Below are 23768 nucleotides of genomic sequence, written 5' to 3'. Positions count from 1 at the left end.
TAACCTTTGCATTTGCTCTACACCGCTACCTACAAAAAACTATTGACATCAGATTATGTCCCCCTTGAAACCAAGATAGATCTGATGCATTTTTTGTATTTGCCAAAAGCAGGCGAATTATTCAGGTGACCTGGTTTTAGATGCCTCACCCTGTATAACATTAAAGAATGTTAGTAAAAATAAACTTTTTTGTGCGAGTTTTAAAAGAATTACGGTTCTTCTTTATCTGCATTTGCTTGCGGATTTGTCAAGAAAAGGCTGCGCATCAAAAGTTCAATGATCTTTCGACGCATAATTTTTTTCCCACGCATACAATGCAAACAATATTCTTCGCATTGCTCTTCGCAGTTTCATTCACTCGCCGGCACGCGTACTTATTATGAGTCACAGTATTTTGTATGGTTAACGAATACGTGACAGAAATTGGCTATTATATAAAGGAAGATTCTCGCCCTTCTTCTTTTGCGCGTGCATGCATTGAGCACGCTGTACGACAGGATGCCACGTAGAATATTATAGCGACATTAGCATCACCCTTGTTGCGTCTCTTTCTTCTCTTTGAGTCAATTGCTGGTGACCCAGTTTGGCAGCGTCATCCTTTCACCAGTTTCAGACGGAGAAATATTTCGATTTACCTACATTTCTCTCCTATGTTTGAGTAGATATCGCGAAATGCATACATTCCGAATATGGAAATTAACTTCGATAACTTCTTCAGTTTATCATAAATGTTGATAAATTTTCTCTTTATCAAAAGAGCCCGTAAGCAACATTTCTTTCGAAAAATATGAAGAAAATGCACATTTGAGGAATAATATGTTCAAATACAATTTAGGAGTTTAAAGCTTGTTGCAATTTGGAGGCGAGTAAGGATATTGGGCAATATGTATTTTCCGCGCACGTTGCAAGAATTTGCCCAATCATACGGCTTTCTAATACAATATTAGCGTGAAAGATAAGTTACCGAGCGGCAATTTTTGTACGATTCGCGCGTGATCGTAGCACCTATCTTTGCGCAATGCTACTTAATAACAAAATTATCTAGCCAACAAAAATCTTATATCTCTTGGAAAGATATTATCTTATTGTTGTAATTAAAAAAAGATGCTAATTAACGTGGCAAAAGTAAAGAATAGAATAGATAAATATTCTTATTGATGCACTTTTAGTAACATAATCAATGGAAAAGAAATGGTAGATTACAAAATTGATCTGTAATGAAAAAAGAGAGATAACGCAATTGGTGAATTATCAGATTTTGCCGCGTTCAATTTCAATAATACGAAGACGCAACTTAGAAAACGTTTCGCGAAATAAAACTTTATAGCATGTACACAGATTTGCCGTTATCGAGTGCAACGTAATCACAGGTCACGCACCGAAGCGGAGTTTCTCCGCCGAGGATACTCTTCGTTTTAGACGCGCTTTCTTGCACCATCTGTACATACAATGCAACAAGTAAATATCTAAGCTGTGGAGGTAGAAAAAGATGAAAGTATATAGTGTATGTAAGTAAAAGGAACCCAACGCCTGACCCTTAGCGAGATACGGGGCGGGAAACGGGCGGCCTAATCTATCCTGTAAGTCCTGGCGGAGTGTTCGTACCGTAGTATCTTCATGATCCAACACTTCCACAGTGCGCTCGGAAATTCGGGCGCACTAGAGTTAGTAGGCGCACTGCAGTTGCGCAGTCAACAGTCAACATTTGTCGATCACCTAGTGCAGGTTGCGAGGACGAAGAGTATCTCCATGTTCCGCGTTCTCGATACGTGCGCTACTTCCTGCATAGACTCTGAACTGTGATACAATTGATTTTAACATTCGATTGCGAAGCATTGCCAATTGCTGAAGGCCTGAAGGTCGGGAATCTGAACGTTTCATCGAACAAAAAAGGTAACAATTACAAAATAAAGAATTTATGAGCAATTCAATAGATGATTATTAGCATTGTCGATCCATTTTTCAAATACTTTTTCATAAAAATATATGCTAGTAATTATGAAAGTCGACTATGTGTAAATAAAAAATCTTGGCCTTACTTTATATGTATTACATCGATCTACATTATAACATAATGTGAAGAGATTCTTGAAAAATGGTTGAAAATTGAATTACTTAATGGCATTGGTAATTGTATCAGAATTCAATTCATGTTTATTTTGGTAGTAGTCTAAATCATTTGATCTCTAGTAAATTTTTGTTTCGTGAAAAAGAAAATACTTATTCTTTCATTATGTCATCAGATAGCAGTTGAAGTAAATAAATTTTATATAATAATATAAAATGATTCTACAAATATTTTAAAGAGAGCTCGTGAGACTTCAAAAATTGGAAGTCTATTATTGAAGAAGAAAGAGAAAATTAAAATATTGATAAAAATTAATTAAACATAATTATAATCATAAAATGTAAATGGATATGTTTGTTTTTAGCCTGTTTTTAAATAAAATTCAATATTTTATTGTTTTAAATCATTTTTAAAGTTTATCATTAATTTTGAAAATGATCTATATTTGTGATCTATATCATTATCAAAGAAACATTTTCTTACAAGTTAGTCGCAAAATTTTACGATCAAGGGAAAAATTTATATTATAAGAATAAATGTTTTAGAAAATATTTTGTTACGTAACAAAAAATATTTGTTAATACATACAAATGCAAAAGTCAAAATATTTCAAGACAAAAAATATATGACTTGTAAATAGTCTATTTTCATAATCAGCACAGAAAAGATAAATCGCTTGATTGAATCAGATCGTAGAGGGTTGTCATGCTAATAGATAATCAAAATAAACTTAAAATATATGAATAAAATGTAAGAAAATAACAGAACAAATCGAAATTTAAAGTGAAACATTTTTACCGTTAATAACAGGTAGTTAAGAAATTTATATTTTTGCCTTATTTATAGTTACTCCGACTTCGTGCACTCAGGCACGGTTATAGAAGAAAAATGGATCAATACCTGAAAATATCATTATGTTACATACCACGCCTGAGCGCGCAAATTCAGAACAAATTGATTGATTAACTTTAAATGCTTCTCTTTTAAAAACTATTGTAGCTTCAACATTTTGGCATTAGGCTTTTCATCTCAAAATGATGTCAGGAATGTGCTATTACTGTGTGGTGCGGTTAGTACGTGCGGTTAGTTAGTTAGTTAGTGGGACACTCTGTATATTTCAAAGAAATGAGATTATCGTCGACTAAACAATTTTGTTAGGTTGATGTTGTGTGAAAATACGTGTTCAAAGTGTAAATAATAATAAATGACAGATAATTGCTAGTTAATGCTACACTATTATTGTTATTGTTTTTATACACGGAAAGAATACTTTTGTTGAAAGATTTAAAAATTGTGCCAGATACAGATCTAAAAATAAATTTTGTTGGATAATCAAAATTTATCAATAGAGCAGTTGATCTTTTTCATATCGCAACAAAAAGTTTTGATATTCCATCAATTAAGATCGAGTGCTCTATTGATCAATTTTGAATGTCCAATAAAATTTATTTGCAGATCTGTATCTGGCACAATTTTTAGATCTTTTAGCAAAAGTGTTATTTCTGTGTATACATCGAGTTTTTATAGTCATTTATGTTTATAGCCGAGCAAATGCATTAAATGTATTGATGATACATTCTGTCGTCTAAAAAAAAAAGGCTCATGCGTATGTATGAAACACAGTAGATATATCATATATATGTGATTTTAATCGATTTATGAGATATGAATTTAGTGTTGCTCTCACAAATCACCAGAGATTCGGATGAAAGGTACGACTTTCCATTTTGCTTATAATAGTTGCCTTTCACCGATCAGTAGTCTATATGATTTTACATTTGATATATATACAGGGTGTCCATAAAGTCTATCCCCACCCCTTATATTTCGGAAACAGTTCAAAATTATTAAAACCTTTTAATTGAAAGTTACAGTACTGCCAGATTTTTTTCTATGGGGCTATTTCAAGTCGGTAGTGTACAAAACTGTTCCTAATAGCATCGAAGATCTTAAGGCGAGAATTACGACAGCTTATAAGGACATATCCAGGAAAACATTTCAGAACGTAAGACAAGAATTTTATAATCGATTATTTTACTGTCAAGAAGTGAACGGTACTCATTTTGAACAGCTGTAAATCCAGTATCTATTGAAGATAAAAGCAAAATCTTCTTAAAATCTCTTAAAAAATAAATGTAAAATAAAGTTGTCTCTCCGATCCTAGTAGAGTTCGCCTCTAAGTTAAAAAACTCAAAAGAAAAAACAAACAAAAAAAAGACAAAAATTATAATCTTCATAATGTAACTTTCAAGGCTTAAATTTAACAATTTTTTGGGTCTCTTTTTCGACCTGATTAAAAAACACCAAGATTAAATCTAAATTTTTTTATGGAAAAAACTTAAAAAGATGAACATTTTCATACCTTGAACGTCTTTTTAGGATTTTTTAAATGGGAGTAACAGTTTTTTAAAAATTGACCTTTTTCAAACTTTGACCCTAAATAATTCCCAAACGAGTCAACGTATCGACCTCCGATTTGCGCCAAAAAATTTCTTTTTTTATGCCCTTTCAAATGATATACTACAATATCGAGTTCCATTTAAAATTTTTGAATTGAGGTCTCTCTGGGCCACCCTCTTGGTTCATACCCAACTCCCTTAAAAGAATAGCTCCTCGAAATGATCGAACACGTATTTGACGGTTTTTCATAATTTTGAACCGTTTCCGAAATATAGAGATGGAGACAGACTTTATGGACACCCTGTATAGCGCTGTGATGGATTTCGAATAAGAAATAGACGAATAAGAAATGTTATATAAATCGGAAAGTTAAAATGCAAAAATATTTAAGCAAAAGAAAATTTGTATTTTTCAGATAATATTTGTGTGCGAGGCATCTATAAAAAATTAATCTTGAAAAAAATTTAGTGTTTTTAGTAAAATTGTATTGTTGGGGCTTTTATTTATAGCAAATATTTTGTTTTATATTATAAAAGATTGAGCAAATATTTTGTTTTATATTGTAAAAAATTTAGTTGTTTTTCCTAAAATAATATTTACATTTTGCTGTCTTGACCAAATATTTGTTGACAACAAAGTTTAAGATAACTTGAAATAGTTTGATTATTATTTCAATTTAATATTTTTGTCACCATAACAAAAATTTGGTTTCTTCAACTAAATATTTTTCCTAGTGTAGATAGATACAATTCAGTTGTTTATTTTTAAGGCAGAGTTTATGTTAATGTATGTTTTTTTAATAATAAACCACCCACCATCAAGTAAGTTGATTTGTGATACATCTAGTAATGCGATATTTCTTACGAGGCTCCACGGCTTCCGAGTCACATTAGCGAGAACCGTTTACATGTGCTGCGCAAAACATTCTTTTTAATTAAATTTTTCAAATCCGTAGAAATAATAATACCGTGGAAGCAATAATAAAGATAAAAGTAAAAATAAAATAGAAATCTACAAGCATGTAGAATATTTTGATATTATCAAAAAAGATAATTACTGTTATTTAGACTAAATAATTCTCCAAAGAAAATCTTAAAAACAAAATTTTCCAACTTTAAACACTCGATATAAGCTGATTTAGCATATAAATAAACAAGAAATACATGAACTATGGATTTTTAATGAATTAACTAACTAAACAACTAACTAAACAAATCATGTTTATATTAGTTTAAATATTTTGATATTTAAATTACATTTAATTTAAAATTATATTTAAAATACATTTAATTTCTGAAAAATAGGAGTATGTCGCTTTAAGAGATCTATGTCAGTTTCAGCGCCTTTTCTTTGTACGTGACACGACGTGATTTCGTTCCATTAATAATTATGAGTCGGTGTCACATAACCATATTTTTGCTTGGTTTTTGATATATAATTATTTGATGTTTATTAAATTTCTGTTTTATTACGTATATTTATCATGATGTTTACATATTTCTTTATATCAATATATTTTTCATAATTTTGTATACTATATTTTCCATTATATTAAACATATACTATGTTTTATATACTATGTTTTAGCCAGTCCAAGAAGACATTTCGTTTTATTCGCATCAAGTCATTGCAGTGTCTCGCAAGTTTTTCATTTGTCTAAATCTAATTGTAAGATTTCTCGTAATATCCTAAAAAACAAATCCTAACAAACAAAAACGACGACTGACAAAAGTTTTTGTGCAAAATGTATGATCGTGAAAGTACGAATAATAAACAAATATTATTTGCAATATTGTAAAATTAAAATGCAAATAACGTGAGATGCAGAAATATATTAATCATAGGAAACGAATATTAAACTTTTTATAATTTGCAATATCTAGCAGAATTGGAACAGAAAATAAGTTTGAACATTATATTGTATGAAAAGGTGTATAGGACTTTCTTATTTTAATGTCGCCTCTTATATTGCAACTAATAATTATATTTAATTTTATATTATTTAATAATGTTATTTTGAAAAATTATTTTATTTTTATTATTAAATAAAAATAATTAAAAATAATTAATGATAATTTTCTCAATGACATTTAGATCGCAAAATGAATCTGAAAAAAAGCGGGCACGTGATCTACGATTTATTGCTGTTCATTGGCATGAGCATAGTTTATTTCACCGAGGCCATAGTGTTAACATTAATTCCTCGTCGATATCGAGCCAAATCAATCCAGAATGAAATTGCTCTCGTCACAGGTGGTGCGAGCGGAATTGGCAAATTAATCACGATCAAACTTGCCAAACTAGGTGCACATGTAGTCGTTTGGGATATTGATAAAAATGGTAAGAGATTACATTTTTTGAATAAATAATTATTTTAAAAATTATAGATGTATCAGGCTCTGGTGATTGTTAAAATCAATAATATTCGAAAGGAGCGTAAAGAGCCAACAGCCGGTTATTCGTGCGAAGGTTATCGTATATTAGTTTTAACCATTATTACATTTACATTAAAACAGACGTTTCAGCCTGTCATCAGGCCTTCCTCAGTATTATTATACAAATACAAATACAAATAAAACGCAACGCATTAATTAAATAAACAATATAAGAAGCAAAAAAAATTTTTTTAACAATCCATAGTTAACCGAAGAGTAGTTCAAAATCTAACCACGTTAGAATTGTAGTAAAACACATGTAGAAAATGAGCTCATCTACCCAGAAAGAACGAGATAGAAGAGAAATCTTAGATATTATATGATGGTTGAGATCTTAATATCTAATTATTTTAATTGAAAAAACTCATGTTGTCATTACCTTAAACTTAATTTGAAAAAAAAAAAAAGAAAAATGAAGATTATGTGCTTTCTATGCGAAGAATAAACAATAACTACAGTGTTGAGTTTCAAATAATGTGAAATACACCCAGTCAGCAAAGTCTGTTCGAACAGATATTGCCAAACGTCTGCTACAAATTTTTGTCAGCAGAAAGACTGCAGATTGTATACAAAACCTGTTACATCAAATGATGATAGCAGAATGTCAGCAGAAATGTTACAAAACCTGCTGACATAATTTGACAGCAGATTGGCGGCAGAAACCGAGCAGGACCTGCGCAACGCAGTTTGATATCAGATTGACGGCAGAAATCGAGCAGGATCTGTATAATGCAGTTTGATGTCAGATTGGCGGCAGAAATCGAGCAAAATCTGCGCAGTGTAATTTGATGTTTGCCACTATGCGGCGTATTTCTTCATATACATATAAACTCGTACTCAAAATTCATCTACAGTGCATATAAAGTGTGGCCAGTGGCTTAATGAAACTTATCAGTTTAATACAATAATCTGATACAATCCCCATAAGAGATTCAGAATATTAAACTGATTTTTGAAATTGAAAATGCGCTGCGAGTTAACCCGATATTGCAGTGATTTCGAGATTTTGCCTAATAAATTTATTAAAACATAAGTATTTTTTTTGTCCGAATAAAGCAAATATATATTATATACTTTGTATACCTCACTTACTACTTTTAATAAACAAAACGAGAAATGTAAAATTGTAATAAAGCATTTAAATGCCGTTATTCCATTTAAATTGTGACGGCAGGTTCTGTTCGATTTTTGCCGACAATCTGACACCAAATTACACTGCGCAGATCCTACTCGTTTTCTGCCGCCAATCTGCTGTCATCCTATGTCGACAGATTCTGCCGACAGAACACGATGCGGACACAGATGGCACCGTATTTGCTGCCAAATTCTAAGCGAATCTGCTCGCAAACTGCCAGCAGGCTGCTAACATTTTGTTGACTGGGCATGTTTTGTAATGCTGCTTATTTTTTCTGATTATTGTTTAGCTTACGTGATCGTTTTCTCAATCGTATTTCTTATGTGTACAAGTTTTATAATTCTTCTGCGTACCTTGCACAAATGCGTGAACATGTAGGCAATATGTATATTTTAACATCTAATAATTGCACTTCAGATTTATTGCTTCATAAATTTTAATACATGCAAACGTACATTCTTGTGTAAATGAAACACTGCAGGTCTTGTGGAAATCGCGGAAGAAATAAGGGAAGCCGGTGGAAAATGTTACACGTATTGTTGCGACATCACTGACAAAGAGGAAGTGTATCGCACCGCAAAAGCGGTACAAATCGAAGTCGGAAATGTAAGTGAAAAGTCTAATAAGCTTACAAATTTCATATTGCAAACTATTTCCGATAACAAATCATGGTGAAGCTGTAATTCTATGTATACTCTATGACACGGAGAACAATGTAATTTCTCCATTTTTGAACAATTCTAAACCTATGATAAGTGGAAAATAAATACCACATTGATTCTCAATTGACCAATAAAAAGGATCTCAAATTTCAATTGTCAATGATCAATATGCGGACGTCTCGTGCAGAAATTAATTTCTCAAATATACAAAGTGTTTCAGACCTATCGTAACACTCGTTAATGGCAGATTTCATAGATTATTTGATTACAAAAATCTTAATACCAAATTGTCGAGATTGTAACTAACAGCCCAGATAGGAAAATGTATGCATTTTGAGATCATATTGTACTCATATATTTCACAAACATGAGGACAAGAATAGACACAGATGCGGGCTCATATGCTGCTCAGAACGCAGACATGTCATGATATCCATAAAATTGCACAAAAGAATGACATATTAGTACATGCATGAGGTTCAAGCTAATATTGCATTTTGTATGTCATATGTAGTTCAGAACATGACGACAATGTATGTTCACATTTATTGTGATTTATGAGTTCATTTTACGATTATGTTTTTTTGATATTTAGGTTAGATTAGGTTAGGTTAGGTTATAATAAAATTAGATGTTTTCTTTTCGTTATTGAATATTAAATATATTCTATTTATTTTAATTGTACACTCAATATAAGCGCATTAGAGCGACATAAACACGTTTATGAAACAGAAATATTTATAAAACTGTCGAGTCCCACTCACTGCCGAGGACACATGTCACACTTTTAATTTCTGTTTACACAATTTTGATGGGCCATTCAAGATGGTCCATGGCTTCACACATATATAATAAGACTAACTACAAAAAATGTACGAACCGTAGTATCAGAGGATGCGTTTCTTAAATCATAACCACGTTCGGAGAGCGTTTGTATATTAATTGTTTTTATCAATGCTTCTCTTTTTATGTACTAAATTATTTTTGTTGTCTATTTTACACTGAAGATGGCTACATTCCTTGGCCGAAACGTATGTAACAATTTTTAATAAAATAAACTTTTGAGCAACTCGATCCGGCTCCTGCTCTATTAGCTTGATGTCAACACGATCATTATTTTAATAAGGAAGAGCAATATCCTAATATTATTTGTATTTTTATATTATTAATTATTATTAATATATATTAATCATTGAAAATTTTGTAATATTTATTAAAATATTATTTCATATTTAAAAATGTAAACACATAAAACACATTTTATCATGCAAAATGGGTCACGGAGATCATGCGCTTGAATTCTATAATAATGACGAAAATATTGAATGTACAAAATTTATAACACATAATAATTAATTATTGCAATCAGTTTGTGATTATCATGAGTTGACAATTTAACATCAATATGTGAGCTCACATTTTTCCTCATGTGCACATTAACTTATGCTCATGATATGTATCATCATAATATGATTACAAGATATACATAATTTTGCGGTAAATATCTGAAGATCATGACGTGATGAGATCTGATCATCAGGCATTGCTATCTGGGAGCCTCGACATTTTGATATTAAGATTTTCATCTCCAAATGATCTCAGAAATCTGCCATTGACGGATATTACAGTAGGTCTGGGATACAATAAATGCTAAATTCTATTGGATTTGTGAACTTTATTGTACGAAATTGCGCATGACAATCGAACTGAGTTGCAAATAAATAATTTATAATATTCAGCAACCTTACAATTTATTTAAATAAGCAGATTTCAAAACAAAGTTCCAAAAAGATATTCTTTTTGTATATCAATTTTACAGGATGTTTGGGAAAGATTACGAAATCTCTGCAAGCGAGTAGAGCGCAATAAACAAGAAAGTCCTTCACCGTTTTGCAATTTTTGCAATAATTATTGAGATAATAATTAAAAAACATTTATTGCAAAATAACGTTCTTTCTTAGTTTAGCATTTATTGGCAAATAAACGCATGATCCGCGCGGCAAGACTGTGAGATATATGCTTTAGACGTGCTAATGGTGAGTATTACACGGCAACGAAAAGTGAAGCTTTTCACGCTTTTATTTGCCCGCTCGCTGCTCGTGTGTTACTTCTGTCCTCGTCGAGCAATCAAATTTTTTGTTGCCGTGTTTCATAATCTTTCCCAGAGTCTGTACAGAAGAAACATAACTAAAGAAAGAAAAATCAATTTTTTATTGAATTGTCTCAAAATGATAAAAAAATTGAGATATTCGTATTTTCCCAACAACATTATGACGTTTTAAAAACATCTTAAAGACGTCTTGTGTCCAGATTTTTGACGTCTTTCAGACTTGTCTTAAATATATATGTATATATATAACCTATCTCAATATAACAAATATGTAGAATCTTAATTCCGCAAATAATAAATTACCTTGTTCTTATCGAGTATTTCTGTCTTGGGAGGCGTGTTTCATAACTTTTCACACGGCATCAGTTGTTTGTATCGATAATAGCGGATTCATACAACTCATCTTCATCGGAATTGCCAGTTTTGGTAACTGTAACGATATCAGTAATGTATCATTAACAAACAACAATAACATATTGAATGCTATAAAAAAAACGGTAAAAAGATACCATTTAGCCTTCCACTATTGTGTTCGTCAAGATAATGCCAAATTTTTAGTTTCATTTTTTGTACAAATAAATTTGTCTTCATTTATAGTGATAACTGGAGCCGCTTGATAAAACTTAGATCTTTTTGTTCTTGAATGTTCAACGCGATTTCAGCAGCACAAGTTTTCTCAATAACATTGCTATATTTTCCGAAATAATTGAAAACCTATAATTTGTTAAATTTTATTAGTAAAAAAGAAGATTGTAACCTTTAGGGAAACCATAAAATTACTACCACTACTACTAGTAAAGAAAAAGAGTCAAGAAGAGTCAAAAGCATTCAAGTATAGATATTCAATTCGAGCCTAATATAAACCTGATTTTACATGTATTGCCTAATTTCACAGGCCATCACCTCATCAGCCTGGATTTCTTGAAGCTCCTTGTTTTACAATTAATATACTGCAATTAACCGAATAAAATTAAGGTTAAAAAATTATTATTACCATGGACGTAAGAATATATGGACGGAGCGATAGCGAGCGGGATTGAAGCCAGAGAGACAAGAGGAAAACTAGCCGACCAAGATGGCTACGGCTAGCCCGGGTAACTAAACGAGCGCGGAATTAATGAATATTATTCATTACGCAAGCGCCAAGCCAAAGTTAGGTTAGGTTAGGTTAGGTTAGGTTAGGTTAATAACACTGCCATTTTTCTAACCGACCAATATGGCCGCTGCATGATTTCCTCCTGCCGCTCAAGCTTCACCCCCCTCGCCAATAAGACCACTTATCGCTCCATTCAAGTATTCATACATGAACATTATAGAGTATAAATTATAATTTCAAATTATCTTCATTTATAGTTTGATATATTTTATATATTAAATTTTATATATTAAAATAGTAATTAATTAATAAAACAATAATTACCTTGTACTTCTTGTTTGTACTTCTTTACATACTTCTTTCGCGTAGAGATGCTGCAAGAAATATTAGGAAATATTGATAAAACAAATCAGAATAATTTCGACACTGTATTTTTTTTTTTTTTTTTTTTAATTTTAAAATGATACAAGAGATGGCATTAAGTTATGAACTGTCTATTAGGTTAAATACCCAGCAATACGCATGTCTCTTAAAGACATACATGCTATCTGGGATGTTGTCTGGATTTTTTATCAAAAGCAAAAAAATTAAAACTTGCCTATTTCATAGGTAAGTTTGTTAGTGAATAACGCCGGATATGTACACGGAAAAACTTTTCTGGAGTTACCCGATCGTGAAATTGAGCGAACATTTCAAGTGAATATCCTGTCACATTATTGGGTAAATAACTGTGCTTGACATTAGCAGATGTCAAACTATTTTTCAAGTTTTCCATTTCATGAAAATCACATTAAGTTTCGATAATATTTTATCTGTCTCTCTATCATAGATTACAAAGTCATTCTTAAAAGATATGATGAAAAATAATCACGGTCACATTGTGACGATTGCGAGTGTCGCTGGACTCCTAGGAACATACAATTGCACGGATTATTCTGCGACGAAATTTGCTGCCGTGGGATACCACGAAAGTCTTTTTACCGAACTCAAAGTACATAAAGATTTATCGAATAAAGCAAACAATGGTCACTTAATCAACTTTGTACCATCAGTCTGTTATCAATGATTATATTCTATATATTTTAAGGTGCACGGATACGATGGGATCAATATGACTTTGGTTTGTCCGTATCTCATAAACACAGGGATGTTCCATGGAGTAAAACCCAGGTATATAAAAGTAAAAAAAAATTATTTTACATATTGCATCATAAGAGGAGATTCCGGATTCTAGAGAGTTTAAAACAAGATATTTTTTAGAATTTTGTTTTTGAAAAAATAATGTATATATATTAACATAGGGTTTCAAACATTGTATTTATTAATATTTTGAGAGTTCACTTTTCACTTTAAACCTGACTGTATATAAGAGTCTGTAACTTCCTTAACTTTATAAATCTTGAAAAATCGTTTTAACAACGATTACATAATATTCTAGACATATAGAGTGACCATTAGAAAGTAGTCTAAAGTAAATTACTATAACTTTTCAAAAAATGGACAGAACAAAATGAATTAAACATTATTTTGTAAAAGAAACCCATTAATTAAAAAAAAAACAAAAAAATACTACAAATCTGTCTAGGCACTAAATATTTTCAAAGTGTTGTCTATGGAAATTGGCACAAAAACTTCAAAGTTTTTTAAAACTGTTAAATACAATACAATACTTTTTAACATCAGTGGGAAAATATCCTGAATGCATTTTCGAATACTCTGTTTCAGCTTATTAATGTTTTTTGATAGATAACACTTTGAAAATATTTATCACTGAGCGCTCAGACAGATTTGTGTAGCACTTTTTTATGTTTATTTTAATTATTTAATTGTTATATACTTTTTTTATACTATACGAAATAAAATTGACGGGTTTTCTCTACAAAATAACATTTAATTCATTTTGTTCTATCCATTCGTTGCAAATAGCAATTTACTTTAGACACCTTTCCAATAGTTATCTTGTATTAAAAGTTATTAAAAAGTTAGAACATTAATTTTAAACAATATTTTACACGTATTAAAAATATAAAAAATTTTTAAAAATTGATTTTTTTCTCTAGTCCTAAATGAATTTTCTAGATCAGTGCTCGGAATTAAATTGCACATTTCAAGTGATTTTCGCGCGTATATATGTCAACGTTTCCTTTCTCTCTTTACGCTGCAACAGCTAGAAACACCGTCGTCGAGCGTTAGGAGCGGCACTATCTGATAAATGAAGTGGTTTTTTTTATAAGGATCCTGATTATTAATATTTGAAGATTTAAAAAAAAACCACTTTATTTGTCGGACAGTGCCACTTCTAACGCTTGGCGGCGTTTGCCCTAGCTGCTGCAACACACACGATAAAGAGAGAAAGGAGGCGTTGATATACGAAAATCGCTTGAAATGCATCGCTTGTAATCAATTTCGAGCTGTCTAGACCGAAATCTCCTTTTAAATCACACAAGTAGTTTGTAACAAATTATTAATTTATGTATAATATAATCTGTAATAATTTATAAGAAAATAATATTCAAAACAGATTAATGCCGATGCTCGAACCAGAATACGTTGCGGAAGAGATAGTCGCGGGTATACTAACAAACGAGATATCTGTAGTGTTACCTAATAGTATAAAATATCTACTGCCGCTTAAATGGTGAGTGATTGATAAACACGCTGTTTACATATAAAGATATGTAAGAACAAAAGATATAAAGATTTTGTTCCATTAGGTTACTACCATCAAAAATGTGTTGGGCGCTAATGTATCACATTGTAAAAGGACCACAAGCCATGATGATGTTCCAAGGCCGTAAATCAAATGAAACGTCAAATAATGGTGATTATAGCACAAAGTACTATAAAAATATATATGCGCGCGTCAAAACTGTACGAGGTTAAAGCAGGATATTGTGATAATAATATAAGCTTAATAATAATATAAACTTTATAAATGTTTAAATGTATTTTGAGACTTGTATGTACATGCATATCCATGTGCCTACAGACATTAGAAAACTTCAATTATATAAAATAAAAAATTATATGCAACAGTTTATAACAAGTCGTAAAAGTAATTCAATCCTTGACCTAATTCCCAAATCGAAATTCCTGTACCTAGTTCATTAGCGAGATCTAATCGATGTTTAATTGAATATAAAGTAGGATAAAAGACGTAACCATTACCTATAGGCAACCTGAAATAGATACATTAATATATGGGATGCACAATAATTGAAAAAAATGTTTATATAAATTATAAATTTGAGCAATTGAGGTAATATTTGACAATTAAAAAGATAATCTTACTTTGATTCAAAGAAATGTTCTTTGCTTTTGTTGTCCCATTGAATCTTTCCTTTGAATGATTTCAGTATATCTAAATATTCAGATGCAAGAATCGCTCTACCACCCTCTGGTGTATAATTGTAACCATAGAAATTAATACCTAGTAAAATTTGAGATCGTCTGGAATCATCTTTCTTTGGAACTAACAGTTTTACACATTGTTTGGCCCAATCAAGAGGACTATTCGGGCCTGGTTTTTGAATAGTTGAATAATCATAAGTCATAAGCGAAAAAGCTTTTACATATGGTGCTAGTTCATCAAACTGTTGCTTTGAAAACAATTCAATTTGTGCACTAGAAAATTACAAAACAATAGTAAAATCAATTTTGTATACTTTATATATTACAAAAAATATCGAGTACCCTTTGGATGGTGGTATTGCTAATATAATATCCAAATTATGTTTTCTCAACTTCTGTGCAATAGATTTTACTATAGAAGTGACAATTGGTAGATTTGCACCTGCAAATACAAATTGATTCCATATTTCTAAGACGTATCCATCAAAATAAAAGGTCTGAAAATGTAAAATATTTTTGAAGTAACAATGCACAAAAATGTATTTGAAGAAAATATTAATTTAGATTTTACCTGAGCAGCATCCAAAAGAGATACTATTAATTGAGTTTGGCTTTCTGTACTACTGTATATCTTCATAATGTCATCAATGGACCAATGTTCAAACAATACTCTAGGCATAACTAAAAGTAATAACATTATTGTAGGCTTATAATTATTCACTTCAATCATCTTTAACTTACGTTTCACACCATGATTAATATTATTATAATTCCTCATTTCTTTTATCCACTTAGTTTGAACAGAATGAGTAGACAATTGATAAGTTGACGTGTTGCCAAAAGGAAAGGACAACCATACAGGAGATACCATCGTAAGCTTGCCATGAAAGGTTTTTGAAATTTCAAATCCATTCCCATTCCACTATAAAATCGAATTACGTTCAATATAAATACATCTTTATATCAATTTGTATCTTGTAGTTCTATATATCACTAGACTAGTTGCATAGCTTACTCACAGGTGTACAATACCCCAAAACATCTCCTTTAAATCTTCTATGCTTTGTATCTTGAAAATATCGACCTGATTCACGAAGAATATCCTGTTGTTTAGGATTCTCAACTAACAAGTTTCTTTGAAAAACATCTTGCTCCACAGGACCCTTGGACAACTTGAGAAATATTATTTATAAATAAAAAGAAATTGTTCACTTATCTATAAGCCTAAACACTCTTTGTAATACCTTACCTTATTGTTACTCTTTCCTTTCTCTCTTTTATTTTTTCCTGTCGGTGGTGACAAAGTACCACAACACAATTCAACAAGAAACAATATTGCTACCACGGTAATCGCGTTCATAATAATTATCAAATTGCGATTATTAAAGATATATAATCTTCAAGATACTTCTCTTCATATTTAAAATACTTCTCAAATGACTCTGATGAAATGAACAATCAAAACACAAAATTCATCATCTGTTATGAATAAAGCGCTTACGGCGATGGCGCTAAGCTTTCAATGAAATTTGTGAATCAACAATAGATATCTCACGAATTAAACAACAGTCGATGCAGACGGCATTAACGAATATCCTCGTGTGGTTATCGGTAGAATATATTTCAATAAGAAATAAAACAGGTTCGATTATTTGATTTCGTATTATTTTACACCATACATTTATAGCAAAATTGTGCCGCAGATTTCAAGATTACGACATTTACTGTTTACGTATTGTTTACATGTTTACATTGATTTTTTTCAAGACAATGTAAACTATGTAGATCATCATAAAAATTATGTTATTAAGTACATATTCAGAATAAAATGCAACTTGATTTTATTTTTGAGAAAATAATTATTAAACTTTTCTGAGAAAACACACATACTTTTTATCATACTTGTAGTTACATAAATGCATGATATATGAGTAAAAACAAATGTAATTCTCCAAAATTAAATTTATATCTATATTAAATTTTATTGTCAAACTTTTTACGTTTACATTTGTGTAATTTTGAGTATTATAAAAAATATGTTTTAATCACATAAATTTAATAACTATTTTCTGAAAAATAAAATCTGTTCGAACCTATTCAGGCTATCATTATACCCTTAATATTAAGTGAGCATTCCAGTATAGTATTCAATGTTTAAAAGTCTCTACGAAATATCAAAATATTTTGTCATATTGGCCAAAAAATATCAACTTTTTATTATATTTATAAAGAAAAACTTTTCTCCAAAAACCACTATATAGACAACTTTATTTTGTATTTTAATATCTTATTATAATTTTTATTCGAAAAATAAGAAATTTTTTTATATAGATAAAGCGCATTGCAGTTTCATAAAGAAAATACAATTTTATTTACAATATATTTATATATTGTATATTTATATGTATATTTATATATTTATTTTCATACTTTCTGCTTTTAAATATTTGATATAATCCTTATGCTGACATAGCACATCTAAAGCCTAAATTTCCAGATGATGTATCAGGTGTATTTTGACTACGCGCAGCACACCTGTATCTGTGACAATAACTTTTGTGACAAAGATAGGAACCACCTTTCTTCACTTTATCAGAACCATTGGATGGACCAGTCTGAAAATATATTTAATAATTCTAATATTAATTTATTAACTTCTAATATTAATAATACAATATGACATATATTTTTTGTTATATAAATTTGTTAAGTTCTTAATAAATTATAAATACAGGATTTGTTTGTCGATCACGTAAGTGATTTGTCATCCACCAATCGGCCGTCCATTCCCAAACATTTCCAACAATATTGTGCAGACCATAGTTATTTTGCAGAAATAATGTAATTGGTGATGTGCTTTTGTATCCATCTTCTTCAGTGTTTTTTGTAGGAAAATTACCTTGCCAAATATTGACTCTAAAAAGGATAATAAAATATGAATTCTTGTTGAAATATTATAATGAATATTATAAGACATGTCATACATATAAGAGAATCAGAAGAAATATGCATAAGTTCAACTTACTTATGTTGATTATTTGGCATCAATTTATTTCCCCAAGGATAGAGTCTATCAGAAAGTCCACCACGACATGCAACTTCCCATTCTGCTTCTGTAGGCAATCTCTTTTCTATCCAACTACAGTAAGCAATTGCATCATTCCAGGAGACATGAACAACAGGGTGATCCATTCTGGCTAAATATCTTGTAATTAATTTCACAATTTAAAAAAAGAGCTTGTATGAATTATTGTGGGGCTGGTATCGATTACGGAAACATGAATTTTGAAGAAAGTAGTTCTAAAAAGTAGGTGTTTTATATAGTATATTAAAAGAAAATTAATGGAATATGCAGGAATAATTTTATTTTTACTATTTTCTTATGTTAGAATTTTTTCGTTATATGTTTCCTTTTTTTTACTTTTTCATACAAATCTTTTTTTTACTTATATTAATTATTTAAAATTTGGATATATAAGAGCTCAGCTGACTAAACAACCAAATTGGATACGATAGGGAGTGTAAAGAGCCAAAACGCCAGATTTTCGTGCGATAAAATTTGTATTATATTATAAAAACACCTCACAAATAACAAACGTTTCTGTCTGACATCAGAGTATCTTCAGTGTCAAAAAACAATAAAATATGAAATGCAACGCAAACATTTACTTTATGATTTAAGACATTAAGGCAAGATTTGATACAATTGATTTTATACGATTTAAATAATAAATTATATAATTATTGATAAAGTTGGAGTATTGATAAAATCCATAACACCAGTGTTCGACATTATGTAAAAGAGAAGATAGAAGAGATAGAAAGGATGTGTCAACTTAAGTCTATTATTAAAATATTCATCTTATTATCTATTATAATCTATTATTATTATTATCATTATTGTATCTAATTCTATCTCCCTATTGTATCTAATTTGATACGTTAATTATTTTAATAATTAAGTCAATGTAATAAATTGAATGCATGGGCAAATATAGTAGTAGTATATTATACCTCTACTTTGAAAAAATTCTAGCCTAATCCAACTTATTAAAAATAAGAAGGGTTGAAGCAAGAGTGTCAAAAAACCTATTTATATATAAGGCATTTAGTTCTAAAGTGGATCAATCCCAAATTTTAAGTTCAATTTAAATTCTTGCTTTAATTAATATAGCTGAAGTTCTGAGATCATAACCTAAATTTAAATTCGCCTTTTTGTAACAGTGCTGAATGAGAAATCTTTTGATGGCCGAATCAAAGAACTGGCCAAAGCAAATAAACTTTAACTCAATTTATCAATAACATGAATATTGGACTTGATCCACTTTAGAATTGAGTGCCTCATATAAGTACTAGATTGAAGATACGTTAAATATTCAATAATTAAAAAAAAGTTATTAAAGAAGTTATGTGGAAACCGCTTAATGTTTTATTTTAATAAAAAAAACTTATCATAAAAAATTTAAAACATTTATTTTTATTTATATAATAAAAATATATTAAAAAAAAATAAAACTTTATTTTTTCTAAAAAACACAAAATAAATGTTTATAAAATAAATATAATTATAGAATAAACACTACAAATATTCATTTTTAAACACTTAAATATCTTAAAAACATATAGCCTGACATTACCACAAATGATGTACAACTGTGAAATGCAATTCTACCATAAAAAAAGTAAAAATACGAAATAATTTATTTAAAAAATAAAATAAATCACATTTTTCTATAGTATCCCTGATGAAAATATTTTGCTGAAAGTACTATAAAATCAATGAAAAGTAAAATAAAAGTTTTTGAAAAATTATTGAATATATTTCAAAATAAATCATAATTTTCCGTATGAAAATTTAATGTAATATTATGAAATATAAGGAAAATCAAAATATACAGCTGAAAAATAATAAAAGTTTTTAAATAATTATCATTATAAAATTTAGTGAATTAAACTGAAAACTGTTACTTTTTAATGAAAAATTGCTGAAATATTTATGAAATTAATTAATGGAGTCAATTGAGAGAAATTTTCAAATACATTTCAGCAAAATTTCGTTAAATTTTCAGAAAAATTTTTACATTAGGATAGCTTTGAATTATTTTTAGTAAACAAAGATTTATTTAAAGTAACAAGAAGGAAACATAACCTAAAAATACTGATCAAGAAATTATGAAAACAGAATAATTTCTGCACAATTCACATTTTTTTGTCTTGAAATATATAATATAAACCACCTATTTTTTAAAACACTTTTTATTTTTCTCAAATTCATGTTTCCGTAGAAGACACCAGAACTAATTATTATAACCATCTTATAAATAAAATATTCAATTTTTTTTCCTTTTTTTCACTTACAAGTGATATTTGTGTCGGGTCCTTCTGGATGTTGCCACGAGGCTTGCTTCACTGGTAACCACCAAGGAGCTTGTGCAACAACCTTGTCGATCTTGTCTTTTGTATTTTGTGTTAAGAGATCTTCAAAAACGAAGGAATCTCCAAAGTTTTCTGCTTCTGTCGTGTACCCGGTAGCGCTTACAAAAGCTGCAAATTCTTCATTACTCACTTCAAATTTGTCTATATAAAAACTATCTAATACTATTTCGCGTTTTGGACCTTCTCCGTCCGCTACAAAAACTGGATTATTCGTTCCTATGAAATATGTACCGGTATCAATTTTGATCATTTTCTTTATGTTTTCCTTGTTTACGTCAACCGCGCTAAATTTCGAGTTATCCATGGCACAGTATCCTTCCTTACGAGGATTGAAAAGTGCTTGTCGATTTAGTCTGTTGCCACAGTGACAGCTGTTATTATCCTTCACGGCGTTTACACATAAATAATAATAACCGATTATCACTTGTATTTTATAGAAATAATTCAAGGAAATCATTTTTGTAGGATGAAATTTTCACAGATCTATTCTTTAAATTATTCGATATTAATATGATTACATGGTCCACGTCGCAAATTCGGCAAACATTGATAGAAAGTAAACAGTTGTCATATTTCCTGTGTGTGTGTGTGTTGACATTTTTATTATATTCATATATATCAAACCTTTTAGATCACATCAAGTCTGTACAAAACTACGTATTTGATATCAACATTGCATGAAATTCTTTACATACAGACCATGTGAAATTAGCGCCTCTGTTGGAATAGAAGGAAAACACGGAATCGTATAAGCATATTTCAGTCACGGGTATAGAGTGAAATCAAATGATACAGAAAAGAGCTGCGGAACGGAGAGTGCGTCATTGAGACAGCCAATCACTTGCGGAATACAATCATACGCAATAGCTGTGATTGGCTGTCTCAATGACGCACTCTCCGTTCCGCAGCTCTTTTTCGTATCATCTGATTTTACCCATTGAGTAAAAAGAAACAGGAGGGAGCATATACTAGCCAGGACTAGGTAAATCCGCGGACGGATGTACGTCATGGCAGCCATCTTGAGCGACCACTTTTTGAAAGTGAGAGGGAATGCTCGAGCATAGCGGCAAGCGGCATACCGTACGCCGTACGCATTAATATGCAGTGTATAGTCTTTTATGCAACAGTGTATGGAAATAAACGATCAAAATGGTATACTGTAGAGCTTGTGGCATAACAGCAGCAGCTCGAAATCATGGAATAACGTTTCATCGGTTAGTATTATCAACAATAATGAGATTTTTATTTTGGAGATTATAATCATATGTATAGTATTGTGAAATTGTAGATTCACAATAATTACTAAATAATTTTCACTCACAAACAGGTTTCCGAAAAATTCGTATCAAAGAAATGCATGGATAAATTTTTGTAAGGACGAAGGATTTAATATAAATTTAGATTTTAGATTTTAACATTGCTCTTGTGGAAATACTGCACGAGTGCAATCCCAATGAAAAACGCCATTAAAATTTGGTATTATTGTTGCATATTATAGTTATTTTCTTTTAATTGTACATTATTTCCTAATTAAACATAACAAGTCATTCAATATTGGCGCCCTTGAGCGGCCATCTTGAGCGACCACTTTATATAGTCACTTCCGTCCGCACTTTTACGACCAAACGCTCCCTCCTGTTTCTTTTTACTCAATGTTTTACCTTTAGTAACAAGCCAAAATGAGTGCCAACAAGGGAAAAGGGCCGGTAATAACCATTGAGTAAAAAGAAACAGGAGGGAGCGTTTGGTCTTAAAAGTGCGGACGGAAGTGACTATAAAAAGTGGTCGCTCAAGATGGCCGCTCAAGGGCGCCAATATTGAATGACTTGTTATGTTTAACTAGGAAATAATGTACAATTAAAAGAAAATAACTAAAATATGCTACAATAATACCAAATTTTAATGGCGTTTTTCATTGGGATTGCACTCGTGCAGTATTTCCATAAGAGCAATGTTAAAATCTAAAATCTAAATTTATATTAAATCCTTCGTCCTTACAAAAATTTATCCATGCATTTCTTTGATCCGGATTTTTCGGAAACCTGTTTGTGAGTGAAAATTATTTAGTAATTATTGTGAATTTACAATTTCACAATACTATACATATGATTATAATCTCCAAAATAAAAATCTCATTATTGTTGATAATACTAACCGATGAAACGTTATTCCATGATTTCGAGCTGCTGCTGTTATGCCACAAGCTCTACAGTATACCATTTTGATCGTTTATTTCCATACACTGTTGCATAAAAGACTATACACTGCATATTAATGCGTACGGCGTACGGTATGCCGCTTGCCGCTATGCTCGAGCATTCCCTCTCACTTTCAAAAAGTGGTCGCTCAAAATAGCTGCCATGACGTATGTACATCCGTCTGCGGATTTACCTAGTCCTGGCTAGTATATGCTCCCTCCAGTTTCTTTTTACTCAATGGTAATAACGGTAGTTTTCCACCAATGAAACACAAATAGACACAGTGTCAGGCACAAAACAGTTGTGTAAGGATGCCGTCACATACAGCCCGTAATCCGTAATCCGCACCGAAAGTCCGCAAAAGTTACTAGGTATTTCGTCCGTAACGTTACGTGTGTTTTTATCTCCTAGGCTGCGTTCCGAAATTCACTGCCAGTACTGAAAATCTACAATATATGTAACGTAAATTATAAGGCTTGTTCGTTTTAGCTGCACTGGGGCAGCTTTGGGTCTGCTCTAAACAAGATAATACAGGACAAACTATTTATCTGTCCTGTATTATCCTGTGTAGAGCAGACCCAGAGCAGCCCCAGTGTAGCTAAAACGAACAAACCCATAGATTTTCAGTAGTGGCAGTAAATTTCGGAACACAGCCCTTGTGTCCCATGGAGCCATAATTCCATGAAATTTCCGTAAAAGTTACTACAAGTTACTAGTTATTACTAGTAATATTTTTTCTAATTTTATTTATTTAACTAAATTTGACGATTTAATAAAAACTTTTGTTAAAATCATAATATATTCTGTAGTTTTCTTATGAATAAAATACAAATAAACAATTATAATCTGTTAAATAAAAAATAGTACTACCGTTACG

The 23768-nt window shown here is 30.6% G+C and overlaps 3 protein-coding genes across 5 annotated transcripts; 1 reads left to right on the top strand and 2 right to left on the bottom strand.

Annotated features, from left to right (window-relative positions):
* The first annotated feature begins 1247 nt into the window (after positions 1–1247).
* On the top strand, positions 1248–14789 carry LOC105679940 (estradiol 17-beta-dehydrogenase 11). The gene is made up of 8 exons (XM_067360649.1): positions 1248–1893; positions 6563–6808; positions 8520–8644; positions 12516–12626; positions 12736–12897; positions 12994–13076; positions 14428–14544; positions 14621–14789. Exons 2-8 carry the CDS (start codon positions 6571–6573, stop codon positions 14787–14789), a joined length of 1005 nt encoding a protein of 334 aa, XP_067216750.1. The 5' UTR covers positions 1248–1893; positions 6563–6570.
* A 40-nt stretch (positions 14790–14829) lies between these two features.
* Positions 14830–16755, bottom strand: LOC105679938 (chitinase domain-containing protein 1). The gene is made up of 7 exons (XM_012380277.2): positions 16507–16755; positions 16277–16429; positions 15999–16179; positions 15829–15938; positions 15600–15754; positions 15198–15530; positions 14830–15085 (listed from the first exon to the last, which is right to left on the bottom strand). The coding sequence occupies exons 1-7, from the start codon at positions 16615–16617 to the stop codon at positions 14944–14946; spliced, it is 1185 nt and encodes a 394-aa protein (XP_012235700.1). The 5' UTR covers positions 16618–16755; the 3' UTR covers positions 14830–14943.
* A 145-nt stretch (positions 16756–16900) lies between these two features.
* Positions 16901–21311, bottom strand: LOC105679937 (formylglycine-generating enzyme). 3 transcript variants are annotated; one of them, XM_012380274.2, is made up of 5 exons: positions 20925–21311; positions 20616–20801; positions 18283–18454; positions 17990–18173; positions 16901–17872 (listed from the first exon to the last, which is right to left on the bottom strand). In XM_012380274.2, the coding sequence occupies exons 1-5, from the start codon at positions 21148–21150 to the stop codon at positions 17717–17719; spliced, it is 924 nt and encodes a 307-aa protein (XP_012235697.1). In that variant the 5' UTR covers positions 21151–21311; the 3' UTR covers positions 16901–17716. The 3 variants fall into 3 exon arrangements, with proteins under 3 accessions (XP_012235697.1, XP_012235696.1, XP_012235698.1); XM_012380273.2 differs by having other exon boundaries at positions 20616–21311; XM_012380275.2 differs by having other exon boundaries at positions 17640–17893; positions 20616–21311.
* Positions 21312–23768: the final 2457 nt, after the last annotated feature.

This window comes from Linepithema humile, chromosome 8 (genome assembly GCF_040581485.1).
Source record: "Linepithema humile isolate Giens D197 chromosome 8, Lhum_UNIL_v1.0, whole genome shotgun sequence".
Taxonomy (NCBI): domain Eukaryota; kingdom Metazoa; phylum Arthropoda; class Insecta; order Hymenoptera; family Formicidae; genus Linepithema; species Linepithema humile.
The sequence above is the reverse complement of the archived record's forward strand: the minus strand, read 5'-3'. Positions and strand labels throughout refer to the sequence as shown.

Coding starts and splice junctions, on each gene's coding strand:
- LOC105679938 (XM_012380277.2), bottom strand. CDS start 16,617: ATGAACGCGATTACCGTGGTAGCAATATTGTTTCTTGTTGAATTGTGT. Junction 15,531..15,599: donor GCAATACCACCATCCAAAGG/GTACTCGATATT, acceptor GTAATTTTCTAG/TGCACAAATTGAATTGTTTT. Junction 15,086..15,197: donor GAACATTTCTTTGAATCAAA/GTAAGATTATCT, acceptor TATCTATTTCAG/GTTGCCTATAGGTAATGGTT.
- LOC105679940 (XM_067360649.1), top strand. CDS start 6,571: ATGAATCTGAAAAAAAGCGGGCACGTGATCTACGATTTATTGCTGTTC. Junction 12,898..12,993: donor GTCTTTTTACCGAACTCAAA/GTACATAAAGAT, acceptor ATATATTTTAAG/GTGCACGGATACGATGGGAT. Junction 14,545..14,620: donor TATCTACTGCCGCTTAAATG/GTGAGTGATTGA, acceptor TTGTTCCATTAG/GTTACTACCATCAAAAATGT.
- LOC105679937 (XM_012380273.2), bottom strand. CDS start 21,150: ATGATTTCCTTGAATTATTTCTATAAAATACAAGTGATAATCGGTTAT. Junction 18,455..20,615: donor ACCCGACACAAATATCACTT/GTAAGTGAAAAA, acceptor CAAGATATTTAG/CCAGAATGGATCACCCTGTT. Junction 18,174..18,282: donor ATGCCAAATAATCAACATAA/GTAAGTTGAACT, acceptor TATCCTTTTTAG/AGTCAATATTTGGCAAGGTA.